The 22,884-nt window shown below is 39.5% G+C and overlaps 1 protein-coding gene across 1 annotated transcript in view; it reads left to right on the forward strand.

Annotated features, from left to right (window-relative positions):
• Positions 1–22,884, forward strand: part of col27a1b (collagen, type XXVII, alpha 1b) — a 109,884-nt gene that overhangs the window by 46,746 nt on the left and 40,254 nt on the right. The window contains exons 10-30 of the mRNA XM_042487941.1: positions 2,076–2,120; positions 3,014–3,067; positions 5,056–5,100; positions 7,100–7,153; positions 8,383–8,427; positions 9,661–9,714; positions 9,974–10,018; positions 10,214–10,267; positions 11,248–11,301; positions 13,050–13,103; positions 13,210–13,263; positions 13,351–13,404; positions 13,487–13,531; positions 15,453–15,506; positions 15,735–15,779; positions 15,944–15,997; positions 16,807–16,860; positions 17,062–17,115; positions 17,524–17,577; positions 20,838–20,891; positions 21,349–21,393. Coding sequence (XP_042343875.1) covers positions 2,076–2,120; positions 3,014–3,067; positions 5,056–5,100; positions 7,100–7,153; positions 8,383–8,427; positions 9,661–9,714; positions 9,974–10,018; positions 10,214–10,267; positions 11,248–11,301; positions 13,050–13,103; positions 13,210–13,263; positions 13,351–13,404; positions 13,487–13,531; positions 15,453–15,506; positions 15,735–15,779; positions 15,944–15,997; positions 16,807–16,860; positions 17,062–17,115; positions 17,524–17,577; positions 20,838–20,891; positions 21,349–21,393 — 1,071 coding nt within the window. The remainder of the gene's footprint in view (positions 1–2,075; positions 2,121–3,013; positions 3,068–5,055; positions 5,101–7,099; positions 7,154–8,382; positions 8,428–9,660; positions 9,715–9,973; positions 10,019–10,213; positions 10,268–11,247; positions 11,302–13,049; positions 13,104–13,209; positions 13,264–13,350; positions 13,405–13,486; positions 13,532–15,452; positions 15,507–15,734; positions 15,780–15,943; positions 15,998–16,806; positions 16,861–17,061; positions 17,116–17,523; positions 17,578–20,837; positions 20,892–21,348; positions 21,394–22,884) is intronic.

Consider the following 22,884-nt stretch of genomic DNA (forward strand, 5'->3'; position numbering starts at 1 on the left):
AACTGTGTCAGAACTCTGATCCCCATAGTAACTTAGTGATGGATTAGGTTTTAGCACCCCCTACCATCTGTGGGCTGTGAATCACCAATGCTTTAAGTTTATGTCAATGTGTTGTACTTTGCTGTGGGGAGTTCTCCAGAACTGAGTGTTGATCTTTAAAGTTGCAGGGGGAGATTTTCTGCACTGGTGGATTTGCTGGCAGTGTCTCTGAGAAATTAATGCGAATGCTGCTTAAGTATTGACACTGCAAATGGCAGCCAAGAGGCTAATGAGAATTTATAAAGAGATGCAAAAATCTGGATAAAGTTGCTTATCATCAAGTTGTGAGAATTTTTAACTTGGTTGGATATATCATAACATTTTGTCTTTTTTTCCCCACTGAAAGGGACAGTAAACACATATGTTTCCTTTTACTTGTAGTGCTTTACATCAGTCTAGATTGTTTTGATGTGAGTTGCTGAGTGCTGAAGATGTTGGCTGTAGAGATGTTTGCCTTTTATCAAATATAATGGAACTAAGTAGCACTCATCTCGTGGTACTCAAAGCACATTAAAAAAAAAAAACTTTTGAAAAACTCAACAGAAATGTCTCTTTCTAAAAATCATGACACAGTTACTGAAGATCATCCACAGACCTTGTGAGCAGTTTATTGTAGAAAATAGAGATGTCAGCAGTTAATCATTAATCTCTTACTTTCCGGGAATATTTTTGACAAGTTATGCGTGTTTGTTTATCAGTTAATTTTGATACTCAGTTTTCAGTTTACTGCACTATGCACCACCTGAATATGGTGGGATCTAGCAAGCGATGCTGCTCAGTTGGCAAGTTGGCACTTGACCAAACAATTTTGCTGTGAAAACATTATGCCCTCCCTCTGGTCTCCACCCAGTTCGCCGTCATCAGTTTGAAATGCAAAATCCTCCTGTGTGTAGTGGGTCAAAGACAAATTTCCACCCTGGTGGACAATAAAGTTCTATTCTATTCTATTCTATCCTATTCTATTCTAACCCCCCTATAGCATTGTTTTGGCAGTGTAATTACTGTTAGCACTGTTAACACCAACAAAGTTAGCAATAATAAAGGGGTTTTGCGGCTCAAAATGAAGCTGTTTTCTCACCAGGGCTAACTGGGGGTAGACCAGGCGGTCAGGCGGTCAGGCGGTCCGGCGGTCCACACCTGGACAGTGTTTTCAGCACTTGTTGCAAATGAGCAACACAACTAGTTAGCTCCCCTTATCTACCTGGCTGGTGTGTAGTGCAGAGCGGTCAAAGCTGTTAGCTAAACAGTGGAAACCTGAGGGTTGGCAGTGGGCACTGTGTTTCTGCAGGCTTACGTGGCTAGCCAGCTGTCTGTCAGCAAAGCTTACAGAAAATAAATTAAAAGGCAAGACATTTATATCACAAAACTTTCAAACATCAACACCTCCCAGTGGAAACGCTAAAGCTCATTGAGTCACTGGAGCGCAGGACCAAAAGAAAAGGCTTCTGGTATTATTCATTTTGCGTTTCTTTTTTTAGTTAGACAGTTAACCGGTTAGGCTAATAGGTGTCAAACTGTTGAATGCAAAAATAACTGACATCCCTACCAGCGACTAGCCTATATTCTCACTGTTGAACTACACCCACAACCACACACAACCATTTCACTGCAAAGCTGTCCTGAGCCTGAGGCTCTTGTCCATGAGTAGATGCACGCTTCCATCTGCACGGGGATTTGGTTGGCGGGTGTAGTTTGGTAGAAAGAAAATAGTTTCCATGTGAAACTGCTCATAACAAGGTCATGATTTCTGGAATGAAACATTGCTGTTGAGTTTTTCAAATTTATTTTTTGGTGCTGTGAGCACCACAAGCCGAGTGCCATCTAGTTCAATGATATCGGAGAGAAGGCGGACTTACGGCCGACATATCCAAGACTCGACGACTCACGCTAGAACTATCCAGATTGATAAATAGCACTAAAGTAAGAGAAAGAAACATGTATTTTTGAATGATGAACTGTCCTTTTCCTGCTATAACAGTGACACAAATGAGCTGTTTGTAACCACAGCGATTTGTTTTGTCTTGTGTTGCATGTAGGGTTTACCTGGGCCTGTAGGGAAAATGGGGCCAAAAGGAGTCAGGGTGAGTAGATGTTACAGTTTTAGCATTATTTTGTGTTATTGAACTCTTTCAGGCACTATGTTTGGTAATAAAAGTGTACTTTGAAAGTAGATGCTGTATATTTCACACTGCCCAAAGTGTTTTTGTCATGCACTCGAACTCAGCTTCCACTGAAGGCCACAGAGGACAGAGGCATGACTCTCCTCTGTGTAGGAAAGCTAACTTTGTTTTACTTTCTTAAATGTACTGTGAAATGACTGCTAAATGTATTATTTAACCAATGTGGGTATATTGAAAGGCCAACGTCATAAACACCACTCTGCTGCTGTTGTTAACTCCATGATGATAAGGACAGATGGTTTTGTTAGTATAGTTGAAGTACTGTAGGAGCAATTAACTCTGGCATTCTTTAAATCCCTTTCCGTGCTTGCAGTCCTCGTTAAAGTTAGCCAAATATCATAAAACTATACTGCTCTGCTCTGCATAACCATAATGCATTTGTTAGCTTCTCACTAAATGTCATTGCAATTTGTGCCCTTTTCGCCACTTTCTCCTCTTCCACTGAGCAGGTTTGGCGGAGAGTTCTTCGGAGATCCCTGATGTGAGGGTATGTGCCCTTGGACTACATCGTGGAAGCCAGCACCATGCAGTCCATGGGCATATACACTTGCCTCAAGGCTTGGCTCTACAGGACCACTCCACCGTAGCGAAAAGCCTGCGGTGCTGTAACACATCAAAGCATCACAGCCAGAGTCTCTGTAGTGATTTTTAGACGTGTTTAGTGTTGTCGACTTCGAACAGTTCTTCACAGTGTCCATCATCTACCGCTCTGTCTCATTGTTCACCTTCTTCTGCTTTTCCATCTATCTTTGCCTCATCTCTTCTTCCACTCCATCTTTTATTCATCTCTCCAGGGTCACATTGGCATCCCTGGGCTTTTTGGCTTTCCTGGTCCTGATGGCGAGAGAGTGAGTATTACTCGCTGTGAGAGAAAATGCCTACTGGGGTGCACTATATGAATGTCCATGGGCCAGAATGATGAAATAGAAATAGTTTTCATTGTTGAAGTTCTGCAGATACACTTAACCAAATCACTATTGTAAGCTCGTAAGCTGCCTTAAGCGTATTGGATACAGCCTAGGGGTGAAGACATCCTACAGTTCAATCTCTATACTGTCTTGGAAGGTTAAAATGTAGTTGTTGGATTTAAATGCACTTAAATTCAGCCAGAAATCAAATTCCCATCAACCTCCATGGCAGTTCTTAGTTTTAAGCTGCACCAGTCGATTGGTGCTAGGGCTGGGCAGTATGTCAATATCATGTTGATATTGTGATATCTTATATTTTAGGTACTGTAATGTTGTAAATTTTTTCCTTTACTGGTTTTAACGGCTGCATTACACTATACAGACTGTATTTTCTTACCACAATTATTTAGCTGTTCAGTTATTTGCCTTTATCCACTTCGTCATTTATCTGCATTACTGAAAATTACTTATCAGAAGTTTCATTGTTTACATTTTTTTGTGAAAGCACCAATAGTCAGTACTGTTGCTATATCTATATCCAGATATGTGGCCAAAAATATCATTACATAAAATTTGTGATAAGAACTAACTCAGAGAATGAATTGCTTTGGTAATTCTTTAACTTTTCATTTAGTGGCAATAATTACAGGTCAAAATTTCCACTATGATAAAATAGTGCTTAAACTAATGAGTGAATTCTGCCTGCCTCAGCTGTGCTTCAATAAATGTTGACATGGCATGATACAAATATAACATGCCAGGCACAGGTTAGCTTAAGTACAGCTGCGGCTGGAAAAGTACAGTTCAGTCCGATGAAAGCTGAGACACAATGTAGAAGTTTAAACTAGAACTAAACTATTATAATCAGGTTAACAAAACAATTTCATGTCAAGATCCATTTAGTAGCTGTTCTGATCTTTTGATCAAATCCAACACATTCTCGCTCTGGACTTTTCAAATACCGATGCTTCAAAATGTGATACTCAGATACCCCTCTAGTATCGATTTTAGAAACTCAGGGACTCAGGGAGTTACATGCAGTGTCTTTCTTAATTTAAACTTAAGTTTTCACATGAAATGTACACTCATTCAATTCATACAAAACTTCTAACATAGGTTTAGTTCGATGGGTTTAGCTAATAAAAGTATGTAGTTAAGTTGAGAAAAAATGAAAAATAAATCATAGTATGGCTTTCATAATGTCATGTGACATACGTCACTAGTATCGTATGCTACATTGTTATTAAAATAATTTGGTTGAATTTTGGTTTCAAATGACATGCACAGGAGTCTCCTGGGTAAAAGTCTGGAGTTTGTTTGACCCATCCGCCAATACTCTTAGCTTGGAGCATTAAAACATGACCCCACCTGGTGCCTCTAATAACCATGCTAAAGATGCCTCAGTGCCAAGAGCCACTGCCCAAGTGTCGGTATTTGACAAGTTGGGAGTTAGACCCGGTTAATTGTATCACCTGATCTTCATCAGCAGATGAAGTTTGCTAATTGTCACGGAGTTGTAGATGTTCAGATTTCCATTCATTTAGGAGCATTATAAAAACTTCTGATCTATTTTAGCTTGTTGACTATTTTCTGATCAAGGTCATGCTGTAATATTATTGAAACCTTCAGAGCAGCTACTGACATTTGAGGTTGTTTTTGTCAGCTGCTGTTGCCGAGCTCAAGAATGATCTTTTGAAGCTCAGCGGTTTCATTTATAGAAAAGTTGTTTCTCCATGTTTCCTCCATCCGACACTTTTGTTTTCTCTTATGTAAGGAGAATCAAAGCCTCAGAGGGCTGCTGGTGTGATTAAAGGCTTTTAGTCTTATCATCTTCTGTGTTTTTACATTATGCACTTTTATCTCTCCTTTAGCTCCTCATCCATTTCACTTTCTCTGTCTCTCAACCCTGTTTTCTTTCCTGTTTCCAGGGAATTCCTGGCATTCATGGGAAGAAGGGCAAGATGGGTAGGCCGGTAAAGTTTTCTCTCAACATACTTCTCAGAGAACATTTTTAATGCCGCCGCATGAAAGCGAGGGTGTTTTGTCTTGATCTATGGACTCTTACTGTGGTGCAGAGCTACTTTAAAGTGTATTAAATGAGTATTACTCTGACAGAGACTCCAGTTCAGTGTGAAACCCCTTCTGGCCTTAGTCGTAAATATGAGAAGAAAAGTTGTGGTAACTTCCACACTGGCACAGTGATATTAGGGATTACTTTAGGGATTGTTATAAAGGGAGAAATACACGCTCTAAATAGTGTAAATGAATGCATTGGAGACACGTGTTCATGTATCAGCAGATTAAGATTACAGTCGGATCCATTTTTAATATCAGAAAGTCCTGACCTCGTGTTAAAGTCAGTGACTCCTCGTCTATAAATCTTTTATGATTAATTTACTGTGGCTGAAGTTGATTAGGAGACATTGCATGTTATAAAGTGAGCATATTACTCTGCTTGTTTTGCATGAGACTGATATGATAATGTGATGTGTCAGTTGTGGGTTTGGCTGTCCGTTGGCTCTCCCCGCAGATCAGAGGAGTCTATCGTCATTGGCGCCTGGATGCAAATTTCCCATCCTTCCAGGCTTACATGGAAAATACTAATCCTGCACATAACCACTTGTGTAAATCTGATATTTTCCCAGGACTAGTCTGGTTGTACATGCTTTTTTTTGTAAGATTATTATGCAGTAGTGGTCAGCGACATAGACTGAGGCCAAAAACTACGCTCATAAAAGCCAAGTCATGAGCAAGCCATTTCCCTTCCACTGTGGTGAAAAGTGAGGTCAGTCACTTTACGCAAGAGGTTTTTTTCTGTCCTGAGTCAGCAGGAACGCAGTCTAACAAACGTGGAAAGACACACAAGAGATGGAGCTGGCATGTTTGATCCACATGTCACAAAGCCTAAAACAACGAGAGAGCAAAATCTGAGCCTGTGTGCATTTTATGTTGTTTAACAGCTCCCCCCTTGTGTTTTAAACTTATGGATGGAAAGTAGGAAAGTTTTTCCAATTTTATTTTTATCTAATCAATGCTATTGTTTTGTACACAGCAGAATGGCATGGTTTCCATTGGAGCGTTCACATAATGAAAAGTGTCTTGCCAACCTTGCAAATAGTTGTTGTCAATATGAGAACAAAGACTTGCATGTGTTTCTGATCAAACCAGCTCAGTTATTGACTTTTTTGGAAAGAGGCAAACTTTTCCACATTTCCTATGGGCTTCATGTTGCACCAATTACTGCTTATTACTTTATCCACTTTTGCCTAATGTTCTAAATCAGCAGTCTGCCACACAAACAATCCTATCTCTGCCATCTCTTGAGGTCTTTATCCTTTCATTTGATCTTTTTCCCTCTCTGTCTGCAGACAGACTACGAGAGATCTCCCTGCCACTCTGCCATTTCTCATGTGTTTAACCGTGGTGCTCGTTTTCTGTAGGCGAGTGCTGAGCCGTGATGTGCGGTTGGTTGCATGTTGACCTTGGCACGTTGACAAGCACACGTTGAGCATGTGGCCTCACGGCTGCATCACGCCTCTTGTTCTGCTTCCATAATGGAATTACGAGCACCAAGCAAAAAAAAGCACGCAGTCATCAGTTTCTGAGCCAAGCAGCTTTATTCGGCCATTTAGGCAAGTCCTGGGGGTTTGGTTCGTGGGCTGCTGAGCGCTCGCTGCCAGCGTGCGCACACACAGACACTCGGTCGCTCGGAAACACTCAGCCGTGGAATTTCCTGCCGGTCTCCCAGGAATGAAGCACTGGGAGCACATTTGAAGGGATTTGCTTGGCTTTACTCTGCAAACTTCTGTTTTGGGGAAACACTCTGTTGATCCTCTGTGCACGGTGTGATAACTCAACTGACAAACCATGTGATATCTAAATAACTCAAAGTGTTTTTTCCATTATGAACATGATGAAGCCACTCAGTTCCCCATCTGGTTACATGACCATCCTGTTTGTTTGTGTGCTCAGGGGTTTCCTGGTGATTTTGGAGAGAGGGGACCTCCTGGCCCAGATGGGAACCCAGTAAGTGAAATTATGTACATGAATGCACCATTAACTCACTCTTGGCAAATCTTCATGTCTGGCCCTGAAGTTCACAGAATTACACCTAAAGGAGATTCCACCAGATTTCAAATTTCTAGGGATGTTACGATCATGTTTTTTTGCCCCTGATCCCAGCTTTTGGAAGCATCTCTGTCCCTTTAAGAGTCCAGTGTTTGTTGCTCCTGCAGCCTGTGTCTCAGTGACTTGAATGGCCTGTATTCTGTGTGTTAGGTGTTCTTTTGGGTGGATTACCCTTCATTAATAAATAAGCCATATTAGTTTTTTGCCTGCGGGGCTTTTTTTTCACTTCACGGTGGTCAGTGTGGCTGTAGTAAGATGTGCAGCAGTTTCCTGAGCTTTCTCCTCTGAGTGGGGTGGAGAAACACCAGGTGCTTTAGCTAAAAGCAGCTTTTATAAACTTAATATTCCTGATAAGTCAAAAAATGCCTTGATCAACAACATTTCAAACTTAATGTTGCACATTTTTTTTTATAAAATTACAGTACAGTGTGCTCTACACAAAATTAAAAATACACTCCTGAAGGGAGATACAAAAAGTCGAAACATTATTTAGCTGCACAGCTTACTTGCAATAGTGTTTTGTTGCTGCACAAAACTGACTTTGAGTCAAATCAGTGCAGTCACTCAGTAAGTCACTCACCCAAAAATAATCCATACTGATATCTACTGTATAGGGCAGCATCAGCAGTTTCATGCTCCTCTACTCTTCCTTCAGTTTGACCCTCACTGCTCGTGATTGACAGGGTCACTATGAGATTGTGATTGGCTGACCTCTGAGAGCCTCCTCCAGGCCTCATTTCCTCTGCCTCCAGAGGGAAGAAGAGGGCTGTTCCATTTGGCTGAATTCATCTCCTTTCATTCATAGAGGAGGCGACAGGAGGGCCACACTGGGCTGTGTGTCATCCATCTCTCTATTGGATGCGTAGCTTGGAGAGGATGTAGGCATGGCATGTGGCTGCGGGTTAGATCATTTGGAACAAGTGTCTCTGTGTGTCAAGTGCCAAGTGCTCCCTCACTACGCTAAAATGAGAGCAGAAGCACATTACTCAGGCTACTGGTGAAGGAAAACACAAGTAAACAAACAAAAAATACAAACACACTTTGATGTGTGTCCTCTCTCTCTACGGCTCCACGCTTCTGTCTGACTGTGCTCGTGTGTCTTTCTTTGTCCTCTCCCTTCCTCTCAGGGTGAACTGGGATCTCCTGGCCCTTGTGGAGTCCCTGGTCTTATTGTAAGTGTTGTTGTATCCAAGAAATGCTGAGTAGATGTGAACTGCATTTTTTATTTTTTTTGGAAACAAAAGGTTGGTGCTTTTTAACAACAGCTGCCACTGACCTGCTGAGAAAGTGTTGAGGTGCTGCTCCTCAGCTGAAGAGTCGATCTGTTAGGAGGTTTTCTGACACTGACGTCTACTGCACGATTAAAGTGATGCATGAATTGAATGCAGTATGCTCAGTTTATAATTGGTGTTTATACACTTTTGTTTTTTTTTAATATATAATGTCTTGTTCATCTATTTAGTCCATGTTTGTCTTTTCTATTTTTCTAGAATGCAGCTTTAATAAGTGCCGTATATCATAAAAGTTTGATTCCTTACTTTATCTTCTTATATTTCGGCCTCATCTTTTTACTGAGACATTCAGCTCAGAGAGTACATATTTGTTGTGTATTATGAGCACGATTCCTGAAAGAAAATCTTCACTCCCCAAATGAAAATTTGTTTAGCAATAACACACCCTTTGTTAGATTGAATTTGTGAAGAACACTTTGTTTTTCTCGCATGCCTCAGGTGAACAAAGAATCCAAAAACTGAGAAAACGGATTAATTGAAGTCACGTTTAACAACAGCGAAACTACATTAAAAAGAAAACCCATCTGTTTGCAGACTCTCACACAACTCCTGCAGTATAATCTAAGTCTCATTTATCTAGTTGTATGCTCAATACTTCCCAAACTGCAGCCTTTTTCCACAGAGGAACTGAGCTAAAAGTAAAACTTACTAATGCTCTCTTCAAAGCCAGACTCCATCAAAACAGTTATTTTACATCCCTGAACACAGCAGCAGTTAGTCTACCACTGCCTAGATCAGGTAGTTTGTGTTACTGTGTTTGTGTTACCCAAAGTCACACAGTAACCCATACAAACTAACTGATTCAGGCAGCAGGAGACCAAAAGCTCCCATCTTCAGCGAGGTAAAATTGCTTTTTTTTGTTAATGGAGTCTGGCTCCGGACCCCTGTGACCTCAAGTAGTCTTGAATTTTCTGTTTTTCGGATTCTTTGCTCATCGTGGAAACATGCAAGAGAAACGTTTTCATCACAATGTCACCATAACACTGCGGGAGTAAATGATTAAAACAAATTATCACTCAGGGGGTGTATTCTGGTGCAAGTATTCATCAAGACCTAATTTATCAGGACTTTCAATGTTCTAAGTTTGTGTATTGTGTGTGCTGATGTGTGCAGGGAGACATGGGCCCTGTTGGCATTATGGGCTTACCAGGACCGCCAGGACTCAAGGTAAATGATGCGGTTTTCTAGTGATGTCTCTCTGGTTTTGGTTTGAATCCACTATAAATAGGGTCCATTTTGGCAGTTTAGTGATCGGTTAACCAGAATGTCTCCAAGCAGTAGTTGAGCTCAGTTTGACGAGACAAAGTGAAGAGTGGTTGGTGATTAAATTATTCCACTGGCTGAGTATGTAAACCCCAGTGAACAGGGATAAGCCAGGACTGCACATTAATCATGCTGAATCATTAATTGTGGTTTTTTTTCCAAGGGAGTACCTGGAAACCCGGGGGAACCAGGACTGAAAGGTGATAAGGTGATCTGCATACGTCTTTCTCACTACTAACCTTTTATATATAAGAATGCCAGAGGTGATAAATCACAAAATTGAAAACAGAAACCACAAAGCTATAATGCGTGACTTGTGTAACCTAGCACTCCTGTGGTGCGTGTTGAATCATTTTTTGCTAACCTTTGTATTCTGCTTTCATGCTCCTTTGTGTTTTCACAGGGGGATGTTGGCTTACCAGGAGAGCCAGGGGAGTGTGGATTCAAAGGGGACAAGGTGGGTGTGTGTTTGTGTGTGCTCAGGTGGTACGGCGGGTCATCCATAAATAATAGGATTAGTGGCTTGATGCGTGTCTTCTCTTATCTGCATTTGAAAGTGTCCTTCAATAAGACACTAAACTCCAGATTGCTACAGATGAATAGTCCAGTTTCTTGCATGGCATCTCTGCCACCATAGCTGAGTTAATGAATGTCTCTGTCTCTTTAAAAGCCCTATAGAAGTTAAGTGCCTTCACCATTTCATTTAATCCTAAAAATGAAATGCAGAGTCTGAGTTTTTGTTTTCAGGCAGCATGTTCATGTCTGTGATTGTCCTTATATGTCCCCTTCTTGTGATCGCAATATTTCAAGAATGCTTTGAGGGAATCTCTTTAGATTTGGCACAATCTTCCACTTGGACTCAGTGATGGACTGGTTAGGATTTGGTGGATGTTGTTCAAGGTCACAGTGACCTTGTGTCTGTCTCGTACTCATAAACAGGATATCTCAAGAACCCCTTCAGAGAATTTCTTCAAATTTGTCACAAATGTTCAGATGGAGTTAAGAATGAACTAATTAGAATTTGGTATTCAAAGGTCAAAGATCACGGTCACTGTGACCTCAAGGAACACGTTATTGGTCATAACTCAATAATTCGTATGCATTGTATGACAACATTTCACACAGTTGTGTAATTGGAGAAAATGATGAAGAGATAACATTTTCTGTCCAAAAGTTCAGAGATCAGCTTCACTCTGGCATCATAACATTTTGCAAAAACACTTTTCTGGATGTTATTCAGCACCATAATTCAGCAACAGAAGGGGAGACATTTGGTCAGAAACCGAATTGATGACATTTATCTTGGTTGCCCATCTTAAACTGTAAATTGACTGGCGCGAGGAGGCATACAAGTGCCAGCCGGTAATTCTAGTAAACATTTGACATACTTGTTTGTCTTGTTGACTTGTTTACACTGATCTGGCATTTATTTTACAGGGTATGCAAGGCTCACCTGGTTTTCCAGGTCCTTGTGGAAACCCTGGACCACAGGTATGTCCTATTCAATATCCAAACACCAAGTATCAACAAAGGTTTAAAAATGAATTGCTGTCATGAAGATCCCATATATTTACCTGTAGCCTGACTGTAGGTGACATCTAGCACAGTGATATTGCTCCTAGTGCCAGTGCAGAGTTGGGATACTTTTGATTATATTGCACATTTAATCTGTCATTGGTGATAGCACAGTTTATCTCTACATTGTACAGCATTACTTTACATAGAGAATATTCTTTTTTTTGTACTATTAAGTGATTCATTTTTATGTGTATTAGCTTTGGTTGCTTACATGTTTTCAGTAATTGGTTAATAATGAAATAAACTGTCCATCTAATGGAGCACTCAGTAGGCTGAGCAGAGAAGCTTTGCTAAAATGTTGTTGTGGAGGCTGTTTCTACTTCTTTCCATAGCTGCTTCAGATAAGATTTTGCTCTGAGAGCATTAGTGGCATGCTCAAAGGACAAAAGTAAATCTTAGGAATCACTCAAGCAAAAAATGCTGGTGCTCTTGAAGGGAAAATGGATGGAAATCTTCAAATGTATACAAAAGAAAACTTCAGGCACTCATGTGTGTCAAAGAACTTTATTTTAAGAAATGTATGCTAATCAAGCTGTGGTATAAACAACCAAGCAAAGAGCAGGGCGCTGGCAAATTTCCAGTGTATATGCTGCTTTAGCGTTAAAACTAATCCTCCAACACTGGCACTCATGCGGGTAGAAGTGCCCTTAATATTTTGAGTGCTCTCTGATCTGATTTGAGATTCTAGCATGGAAAACCTGCCCTCTCTTTCCTCCTGTGAAAACCTTGCCTCAGCACCAGTTGTTGATTTAGTATTGTTAATACTGTAGCATAAAAGGAATACTTCACTCTAAAAATGGTCATTTGTTTATCATTGAGTCACCCCGTGTTATGCTGAATTCATGAAGAGAACTTCATGTTTCTGACATGACATGCCACCACAGTGACCAAATTGCAAATTTTACATTTTACATTTCTCATGAATTTAAGTAAAAAGGGGTCTGCGTTTGACAGCAGCAAAACTCAAAACATCCATGTAAAAACTCTCACACAGCTCTTTCAGTATAATCCAAGTCTCATTTATCCAGTTTTATACTCAGTGCTTCTCAAACAAGGACATTTTTTGCTAAAACCTTAATATTGAAGACACTTTAGCATAAATAGCACAGGCATGCTACTTTACTGCGCGTGAGTCTGTTTATGCAAGTGTTCTATGTACTGAGAGTTAAGCAAAAATGCATGTGTTTAGAAGGTACTGTGCATACGTCTAAATTTTGGATAAATGAGATAAGGATTATACTGCATGTGAAAGTTTAGAAATAGAGGTTTTGATAAAGTTCTGCTGTTGTTAAACATGGACCCAGTTGACTTCAATTTATCAAGAATTTTCTACTTTTTTGGATTTTTTGTTGAACGTGGAGTTATGTGAGAAAAAGAACGTTTTCAAATTCAGCATAACAGGGGGTGAGTGATAAACAAATAATCATTTGACGGGTGAAGTTTTGCTTATAAAAATTTGATTTCCATGTAACTTGTGCAGACAGTACATGACCTAGAAATGCACAGAGAAGAAGTGCTACGAGTCATTTTCATTGTAATATTGTTATGTTAACATGCATGATGTTCCCTGCATGAACCATTTAGTGAATTTGGGCTGTGGTATCTTGTTTTGTAATTTTAAGGTTTCTGACCTGTGTGATAACATTAAGATCATTTGTTAGGGCAAACCTGGTGAAAGGGGTCCTGATGGTTTACCTGGCCCACCTGGCCCAGAGGTAGGACAGACTTACTTTACTAAGTATTATATTTTGACTAGATGCTTTATATTTCTGTTATTGCATATGTTCATGTGCGGTGATTAAGCTGTGGTTGTTTTCAAAGGGTTTTCCAGGCGACATTGGCCCACCAGGACAAAATGGCCCTGAAGGACCCAAGGTTAGCAGAGTGACATTGACTTTATAGATATGAATTGTTTTTGAGGAGAATTAAAGTGAAAGTTCACTCTCAGTGTTTCATCCGCAGGGAAAGCAAGGGACAAGAGGTTTGCCAGGTCCAAGAGGGACACTTGGACTTCAGGTGGGGTTGACTTTCTATATTTTATAAAAGAATAAAAGATATTTTTTCGTTCTCTGACCTTTAGTGACTATTCTTTTGTCAGGGTGATGAGGGACCCATTGGGCCCACTGGACCAGCTGGACTCGAGGTGAGTGCTGATTGGATACGCCCTGCAGCTCAAGACCAGTTAGAATTACACAATTATCTTTAGGATCCACAACAAGAACACCATGTGTGTCTCTGCCTAAAATAGCGTTGGAGGAATAACTGTGACCTGTAATGGACGGTACGTCCTTTGGCTGACTGATGTCTCTATTGTTCTGAAGCTGTTTTGAAAGACTTCATATTGGACGTGGTATACTTATATTACCAGATTGGTCAGCAAATTGCTATGCTCTTTCTTTCATAAAAAATCATGCACAATCACAAACAAAAGCAGCTGTCTCTAAATGTCAAATGAAAATGTGTAGTTAGTTAAGTGTATCAGATGAGTGATTCATTTAAAGGAGCAGTGTGTAAGATTTAGGGGGATTTAGGGGCTTCTAGCGGAGAGGACTGCAGATTGCAACCAGCTGAAACTCCTCCTGATAAGAATTTCCTCAGTGTTCATTGTTCAGGAAGTTTTTTAAGGGCAGCCAAATTCTGTGCAGTGGTCTCTTCCCCTCCAAAACAAACAAACAAACCTGGTGATACAAATCTGTGAATACACAGAATAATGCAGTTTCATATTTCATATCAGGGTTTCTCTGATGCAGCTAGCCCAGTGCCTGCTAATGTGTGCTCAACTTTTTTCTGAATCAGACGCTCAGGAGATTTTTGCAGGAGTCGAATTATCCGCAGAGGTCTTTTCCTCTCCAAAATAAACAGATAAGATGATTTAAACTTGTAAAATAAAAACCTGAAGTAAGCAGTTTTGTGTTACAAATCAGCGTTTCTCTGATGCTGTTCGGCATGTTGGAGATCGGCTGTTAGCCTGGCCTGCCCTGAAGTCTCCTCCTCTCAAATAAAAAAATAAATTAAAAAAGTAACCAGTGATTTAAACCGGTATAAACACTCAATAAAACTGTTTCACGTAAAAAAAAAAAAAAATAATAATAATAATAATTTTTTTTTTAAATATTGCTTATCACTAAGGGGCTGCAGAAAGTTTTTTAAGGCCAGCCAAAGTAACTGTCCCTGTCTGGAGCCAGTGTTTGGTTGTTGGCTTCTGTAGAAACATGGCGGTGCAACACGGCGGTCTAGAGTCGACTCCTTATGTAGATAGAAACGGCTCATTTTAAAGTAATGAAAAGCCAAACTTACTAATTTCAGGTGATGCACACTAAAAAAAACATATTTTTTAGATTCAATTTCTGCTGATATATCCCCCTAAATTCTACACGCTAGACCTGGGAAATCAATACAAAGAAAAAGAAACATTTTAACCCAAATCCATACATTAGATTGGCCTTTGGGTTATCCAAAGCACAGATTAAGTTAATGAATCAAGGGATACTGTTAAATAACTTAAATAGTCCCCTTCTGTTTGTTTTTCAAATATTTCTGCCATGTATATAGTATATTTTTACATATCCTTATATTCTCAGTTATTAGCATAGTAAGGTTGCACAAGACAAACTTAGGACTTTATAAAAGACAAATAGGAAGGCTTTGAACTGTTCTGCAGTATGACTTCGCAGTGACTATATTGGTCGAACAACAGTGTTTGTTTGGAGTCATCCCAGGCTAAACAATAGAAAAGACTCTATTTTTGCAGCGGTTGATTCCAGTCTGCCATCTCCCGAAGGTTGAACCCACAAGTGATTACTGAAAACAAACACAAATGACCCAGTGACTTCTGTGAGCAATAAGAAGCCTTTGATGCTACAAACAGCTCTCTGTTTTATGGATCATTAAGTTTCTTAAAGGGATGTTTTTGTTTTGGCATCAATTGTTGGTTTTGTTTTGTGCCACGGCCTCTCGAGGGACGGCAGACTCACAGACTGCACCTTTTACAGGAGATGTAGTTTATTTGTTTGTTGTGCGGAGCTGCAGTACACTTCTCTGTGTCATTTTTGCTTTCTGTTCAGGGCAGGCCTGGGAGGCAGGGATTCCCTGGACTGACAGGCCCAGAAGGACTCAAGGTCAGACCTAATAGTCTCACATCCACCGCCGAACCACTGTCATCCTTAACTGAACATCCTCTCCCTGGCTTTCTTTTATGATAATGTATCATCTGAATGAGTGTAAATTAGATGTTAATTCTCTGTTACCACAGGGGAACGGGCCTCCTGGCACATTTCAACTGATTTGAACTAAAAACGAAAGGCATGAATAAGTTTGTGATATGCTAATTGGCTGCTTTGCTGTAGGGCGAGACCGGGATAACTGGCGAGGTCGGAAAGCTTGGCGAGAGGGTAAAGGCTTTTTCTCTCCTCTTTCTGCTGATTTCTGTTTGATGCTCACTGTGTGTCTGTTTTGTTGGAGTCCCAAAGCTGTGCAGCCTATTATGGGAAATATAACTTCAATAGAGCTAAAAGAAATAACAGACAGTAAAGATAGCATATTTTCTCTCCTCCAGGGACTGCCTGGTTTTATCGGTCCTGCTGGGGAAACTGGCATCGCAGGAGAAAAGGTGAGCATAGACTCAATTTGTCACAATTTGCTCGCATCCCAATTGGTCTTTTGAATCTGCTGAATTGCTCTCTGTCGATATTATGCAGAGAAAAGCAGCAAATCTGAGCTCTTGAGAGGCTGTTACCAACGGGTGTTTGGCATTTTTGCTTGATAAATGACAAACAACTCATTGGTAACAGCCTCTCAAGAGCTCAGATTTGCTGCTTTTCTCTGCATAATGCCCTTGTAAATGAAAAATCTTTGAGTTTTGGGGCTTTATTTTTAGAATTTGGATCATCATTTTAAAGAACTAGCGTATGCCTCTGTCAGATTGGGATTGTGTGGTATTTCTGACTATTTTGTGATGTTTCATGGACTGAACACGTAAAAGGATCCCCCCACCCCCGAAATGACCACTTGCATATTGATTATTCACCCCATGTTTCGTTGTATTGTTGTAAATGTTGTTTTTCCTGTATGCCTCCATGGTGAAGGAAGAATCCAAAAACTGTTATGCTTTGCTGTCTGTTTGGGAAGTGCTGAGCATGTGACTGGATAAATGAGACTTGGAGTTTTGTGAGTTTGTATCAGATGCTGTCGTTAAACATGAACCCCTCAAACTTTGATTCATCAAGATTTTTATTAGTTTTTGGAACCTTCACTGTGTAGGCATGTGAGAAAAACAACGTTTTCTTCACAAATTCAGCATAACACAATGTGAATAATTAATATACAAATGGTGATTTGAGTGGGTGAAGTATTTCTTTAATCAAGTAATCTAACAATAATCAATCAATGTGTCTCTAATTTTGACTTTTGGCTCCTCAGGGGGATCGAGGCAAAACGGGCGCCCCCGGACCGCAGGGTGAAACGGGGCCGATGGTAAGGAGTAAGTCTGGACCCCGTCTCTCGTACCAGGGAGCATTAAATTCTACATACGTAAGGGATGGGGGTGTGATGTGTTCAGAGGGACTGATTTATTTTTAAAAAATAATGATTTAGTGAGATAAAGTTGTCAGAAATCTGAAAGCTAAAACATGACTCTTTATATGGATATCATTTGAGTAATGTTGTATCCATCAGGGTCACACTGGAATACCTGGAGAAATGGGGTCACCTGGACCGCAAGGGATTCCAGTAAGTTTACTGTTACCATCGCTGTCACAGCTTTATGTGCACTGAATGTAAACCAGAACCACACTGACCTGCTGTCTGATCTAGAAAACTGGACCTTATCTGATACTCAAACCAGCATCAGTGAAAGGTGTGGCTGTCTGGGCAGAAAAGAAAGCACAATGTGATGTCACTGTGTACTGACACACCCACAGTACACATCAGCATCAGCAAAACGAGATCGCCAGCTAGTGTAACTTAACAAAACTCCATTTTTGACTCAGTACATCAAGCTAAGCTCTTTAAAAGCACTATAAAAGTAGCCTTTTGTAGTTGACATTATATCAACTGAAACTATTACAACTGTTCTTCATGTCTTAGTTTCTATAGTTTCCTAAAGTCAAACTCAAAGAATAATTTTCTCACATTCAGGGGCCTCCTGGTTCTCGGGGAGCCATCGGCATTAGAGGACCAAAAGGCAGGAGGGTAAGTAACTGAAATCTGGTTTGTGATCTCATATAACATTAGAGGACACATAATACTGCCTGTTACCAAATGTAATCTAAACCTAATTCATCGAAATGGCATTTTGGCTCAAGGGATGGCAATGCTGATGTGTCCACCACTCTGGTCCACACCATGTGTTGGCCTTTTAGGAAATTTCTAGTTAACTCACATTAAATAATTATAGAGTAGAAAAAAAAGGAAAAAATTCTAATGCAAGAACAGGACAGTAAGTTGGGCAATAATCAAAAACAAGTGAAGTTTGAAATTTGTTAAATAAGATGTTTTACCTTTTTAAACAAATAGAAAACTCATGTTGACATGTGTAAGGTTTGGCCGTGATTACTCCATGCATTTAACAAATACTGATGTCAAAATCAAGTACTCATGTCCCCATGCCCATCCCTAGTCCAAACAGAAATATCTCAGCAGCTATATGATGGATTTGCATGGCATTTTGAACAGAGTTTCACTGTTTTTGGAAAAATATCCAATACTTTGCCAAATACCTGCAGAACAAATGACATTCCCATCAGCCTCAGCTGTAGCTGCTGGCATGACTGTGGACTGTTCTAAGTCTTGTTTTATATTTGCTTGTAGGTCTTAACCCTGAAAAACTTCATTCTGCTGTGGAGGAAATCATGTGTTCTTCATTACCGGCAGCAGCAAATATACTTTATTTGGAGTAAATGGAGGAGGAACTGTGAAATGTTACAATAGTTAACATGTACAGTGAAGGTCTTCCTCAATCAACACACCATGAAACAACACAAAACAGAGAAAATCTAAACTTAACTGGTAAAATCCACGTCCACAGATGATTAAAAAAATCCACCAAAGCAAGGATTGCATAGCAACCTTTAAAAAAAAACAACCTATAAGTACTTTCTATCTGTACATATTAACAACAAAATGAATGTGAACATGTGTACGATTAACATGCGAAGAAGCTCGTCCCAATAAGGCACCCTGGAGTTTCTGCACATGGAGATGTGTGTGTTTTGCTGCATCTGCCTTGAACTCAGGATGATTCCAGCGTTCGGTGGCTTTTCCATAATTGTATTTTCTACTTTGGGGAAATAGCCCATGGTTGCACAGCAGGATCATTGGACTAAATGAATAATTGATCTAACATGAATAAGTGGGATAATTAAGGCATTTCATTCTGATTGGTTTTACAGGACTCCCCTGATATCACACGCAGTCACAAATGTAATATTTAATAACTGTAATAGCTAAAAATTACATCAAGGCTTTGGAAAATAGAATAAAGACCAGCACAATTAAACTCCAGTCTCCTTATTACACTATCTGAAGTAATTCCCAGTCAACAAAATTGGAGAATTCACTAACAACCTTTTTCTTTGCACATAGATTTATAATTAAAACTGTGACATTGCTTTAAGGAAAGAAGATAATGGCTCTTTTATTCAGGATACTTTTTTTTTAAGTGATCTATGTGTATTTCTGAGAGAGTTAAATATGTAACACAATAAGTAAATCACATTTTTCATAGGAGAGTATTGACAGCTATATGCAGGATGTATCCAGTACTTCTACTTTACGTCTTGTTGGCTCTCGTATCTTAAGTTTTTAAATTTTACCTCTAGAGGTTTCAGTCATACATCGGTCAGGCTTGTCATCATGTCACCCTGTCATTCCACTTTGTTTAAAAGCTGAATCTTCTGCGTCCCCATACAAACTGAAGCAAATTTTCAATCTTCACATTATGAATTTCTCTGATATGTCTTTTTTCTCTGTGTTTTTCAGTGAAAAGCACAGAAAAAGCACAGGGGAAAGTTTTTTGAGTTTTCAGCTAATGGGCCTGTTGGGGTTCAATGCAGAATAGAGGGAGGGATGGATGTTTATGTCTCACTACATGTCAATCTTAATAAGTCATATATTCAATATTTTTCTCTCCTCCCCCCAAAAAACAAGTGAGAATAACTTGAAATAAGACGGATCCCTCTCTTATTACCAAGAAGAATTCAAATGTCACTTAATATTATGGGTCATTAAATTAACGGCAATGTCATTTTCAGTTTTGAGAATTATTCATCTGAATTTAATTTTGATTTTTCAGGTGTTGAAAAACAGGCAGGGGAGGACATGAAAAGGTCAAACCCAGACATTAGGAAAAAATGTTGGCATTGTATGTTTCTCCAAACCACAAACCTATTAAACATTTAATTCATATCAACGTGTCTAAAATGATCTGCTAAAATATAACCATACGTTAGCCACAGCACTGTTGAAATGTAAAGACATGTAAAGTTTCAACATATTTGCTAAAGAATAAAGCACAAATGTTACATAACAGTGGTTTGCAAACCCAAAGTTCTGAGCCGGTCTTTTAAAACCAATTTTTACATAGTGGCCAAACTTTAACTTACAGCATCTGGTTTTGTGACTCGATGTCATGAGTCTGAAAAATACGTTTTCCCGTTTAGACTTGCGGTATATTTTGTCATTTACTGTAATTTTTATTGTTCTTTATGACATTTTATTGCACGTCTGTCCGTCCTGGAAGAGGGATCCCTCCTCAGTCGCTCCTCCTGAGGTTTCTACCATTCTTTTCTCGTTATATTTATTCTGGCGAAAAACAATGATTTCCCTCATAATTACCCACCACTACATCTCAGTCTGTCAACAACAGTCCTGAACAAACCTGTCTTTTATTTCCAAGCAGCAATGGAAATTTCAATGCCTTATATACGTGTACGTAGGAGCTGTATTCTGCTCTGGCTCTGTTTCAATCACTTTTATATAACATGCTTAAAAGAACTACCAGCAAAAGACACACTTAACATTTTCTGACAGTGAATAGTTTGGTTCAGTTTTAAAGGCAAGGATGAATCAGCTACAGGATTTGTGACCTTTTCCCGAGGCGTCTTTACAATAACCTCAGTGTGCGGGCGCTGCCGCTGTGTGTGATGGTGGAAAGACGGGGACAGAGTCTACACAGTGTGGATTGGAAATGCTTCAGAGCTAATTCACAGATGCCAAGTATTTGCAAAATAGCCACAATCTTTGATGATGTCTCTCCGATGTGGGCTGAACCACAGTGCACAATGAAATCAAGAGAGCTGCCTCCAAGGCTCCGCTAAATAGGGATGACAAAAATGGAGATTAATTGCCTTAATTCATTGACTTAATATGTTAAACAATGTAAGCCTCAGGTCTGTTAAAGGCCAACTTTTCCCAAGCTATTCATCAGTGACAACTTTTATTTCTTTCTACAGGGTCTGAGCGGTCCTGATGGCCTAGTGGGGGAGAAAGGCTCCACTGGAGTAACGGTGAGCACATGGTTAGAAAGTCAATGTTGTCAGTTATTTAAACATTTTCAAAGTCTTACATTTAGCTCCAGTTTGTGTCTCTTTATTGATAATGTTACTTAAACTGCCTTAAAGAAATGTCTGACCTTCAACTTCCCAATTGCACACATCAAATCTGTCCCACTGAAAGCAAGGATAAACAAAATCACCCAAGTTTCTATAAAGGAGCAAAAAAAAAAAAAAAATCCTGAGAACTTTTACAAGCAGCTTTGTTCAGCAGACTGTAATTATTAACTATTTTTAACATCTGAGGAATCTTTAGAGGACACTCTTTGTTAGCTGCAAATCTAACAACAGAACCTTAAATCAAAGAGCACTAAAATATTGATGGTGCTGGTGGTGCTTGGCAGTCAGGAACATTTTAACTCTGGGGGATTTCAGAGTGCTCCGTTAACTGAGTTGGATGTTTTCTTTGCAGGGCCCTGATGGTCCACCAGGAAAATTAGGCCTCCCCGGGGAGACGGTAAGAAAAATTGGACTTCTTTACTCTCTGCTTGCAACGGTAATGACATTATTAGCAGTGTTAGAACAATCCTAGTTAGATTTGGCCTTTTGAAGTCTTCAAGGAATTAGTTTCTAGGATAAATGGAGTGTGATCGTCCTGGTAAAAAGTACAACAACAGTCTCATTAAAGCATGCACAGAGATGCACTCATGCTGTTTGGTATAAGCTATGTGCTTGATCTTCCATATAGTACATGATAATGTAGGATGCACATCTTTATTCATTTATCCAACTGGTATAACTGGGCTGGTGTCTATCTTGCAAGTATTTCTTCTTAGTTATAATTTGGTGCTTCATATAATATATATAATAAGTGCAAAATGATGAATTTAAATAATTAAATGTTATGCTGAATGCTATTTAAATCATTTGAGTAAAAGTAGTAAAACCACAATGAAAAAAAAAAAAAAACATTACAAGTAAAAGTCCTGATTTTAAATTCTTTCTTAAGTAAAAGTACACAAGTATTAACGGCAAAATGTACTCAAAGTAGCAAAGTAAAAGTACTTGCTCTGCACAGAAACTACCAGCGCTATTAAAAATCATGTAAATGGACTATTTTACTGATGCATTAATATCAAAGTACAATTTTACTGTGGTTACTTAATTAAACGGGGGATAACAACTTCTGCCCTCCAGCATGATTCAGAGTCCCTCCATTTAAACTAAACAGGCTAAAACATTCATCTGTGCATCAGTCTATCCTGTTGTTAAAGCAAAATCAGTGTGCTGCAAATAAAGATCCGAATCTGAGGATATTATTTGATGTTTTCCATCGTCATGAATGTTTGTGAAATTTGTGTATGGACTTCTTGAGCGGAGCCTGAGGATGCAAAATAATGTCAGTGTAAACTGCCAATAACATTGGTATGGTATAGTGTGGTATGGTATCTTATTGTATTGTATAGTATCATATAGCATCTTATCTCATTGTATTGTATCGTATTGTGTCGCGTCGTGTCATGTCATATTGTATCGTATTGCGTTGTGTCCTGTTGCGTTGTGTCGTTAAAGGTCCAGTGTGTGAGATTTAGGGGGATACATATTGGCAGAAAGGTAATGCAATATATAACAATGTTGTCCTTCGTTTTTAAAAAATAAGAATTATTTTGTAATTGTTACCTCACAATGAGCCGTTTGTATCTACATAAGAAGCAGGTCCTCTTCCACTGAGTCTGCCATGTTGTTGCTACAGTAGCTCAGGGTGGACAAACCAAACACTGGCTCTAGATAGGGCCATTCACCTTTTTGCCTCACCCACCAGAGTTCTCCCACACCAAGTGGCAACATCCATGGCTAAAAAAAGGAAGCCAACGTGAAAAAGCAAAAAAAAAAAACTGCAGTTCCTTTAATGGCCTCTTGAGGCCGGCTTCAGAAGCGAGTTAGTCCCCATAGACCCCAATGTTAAAGTGCTCAACTTTACATCAGAAATAAACATGTTTACAGGTAC

The sequence above is a fragment of the Plectropomus leopardus genome, chromosome 6 (assembly GCF_008729295.1).
Source record: "Plectropomus leopardus isolate mb chromosome 6, YSFRI_Pleo_2.0, whole genome shotgun sequence".
In the NCBI taxonomy this organism is placed as follows: domain Eukaryota; kingdom Metazoa; phylum Chordata; class Actinopteri; order Perciformes; family Serranidae; genus Plectropomus; species Plectropomus leopardus.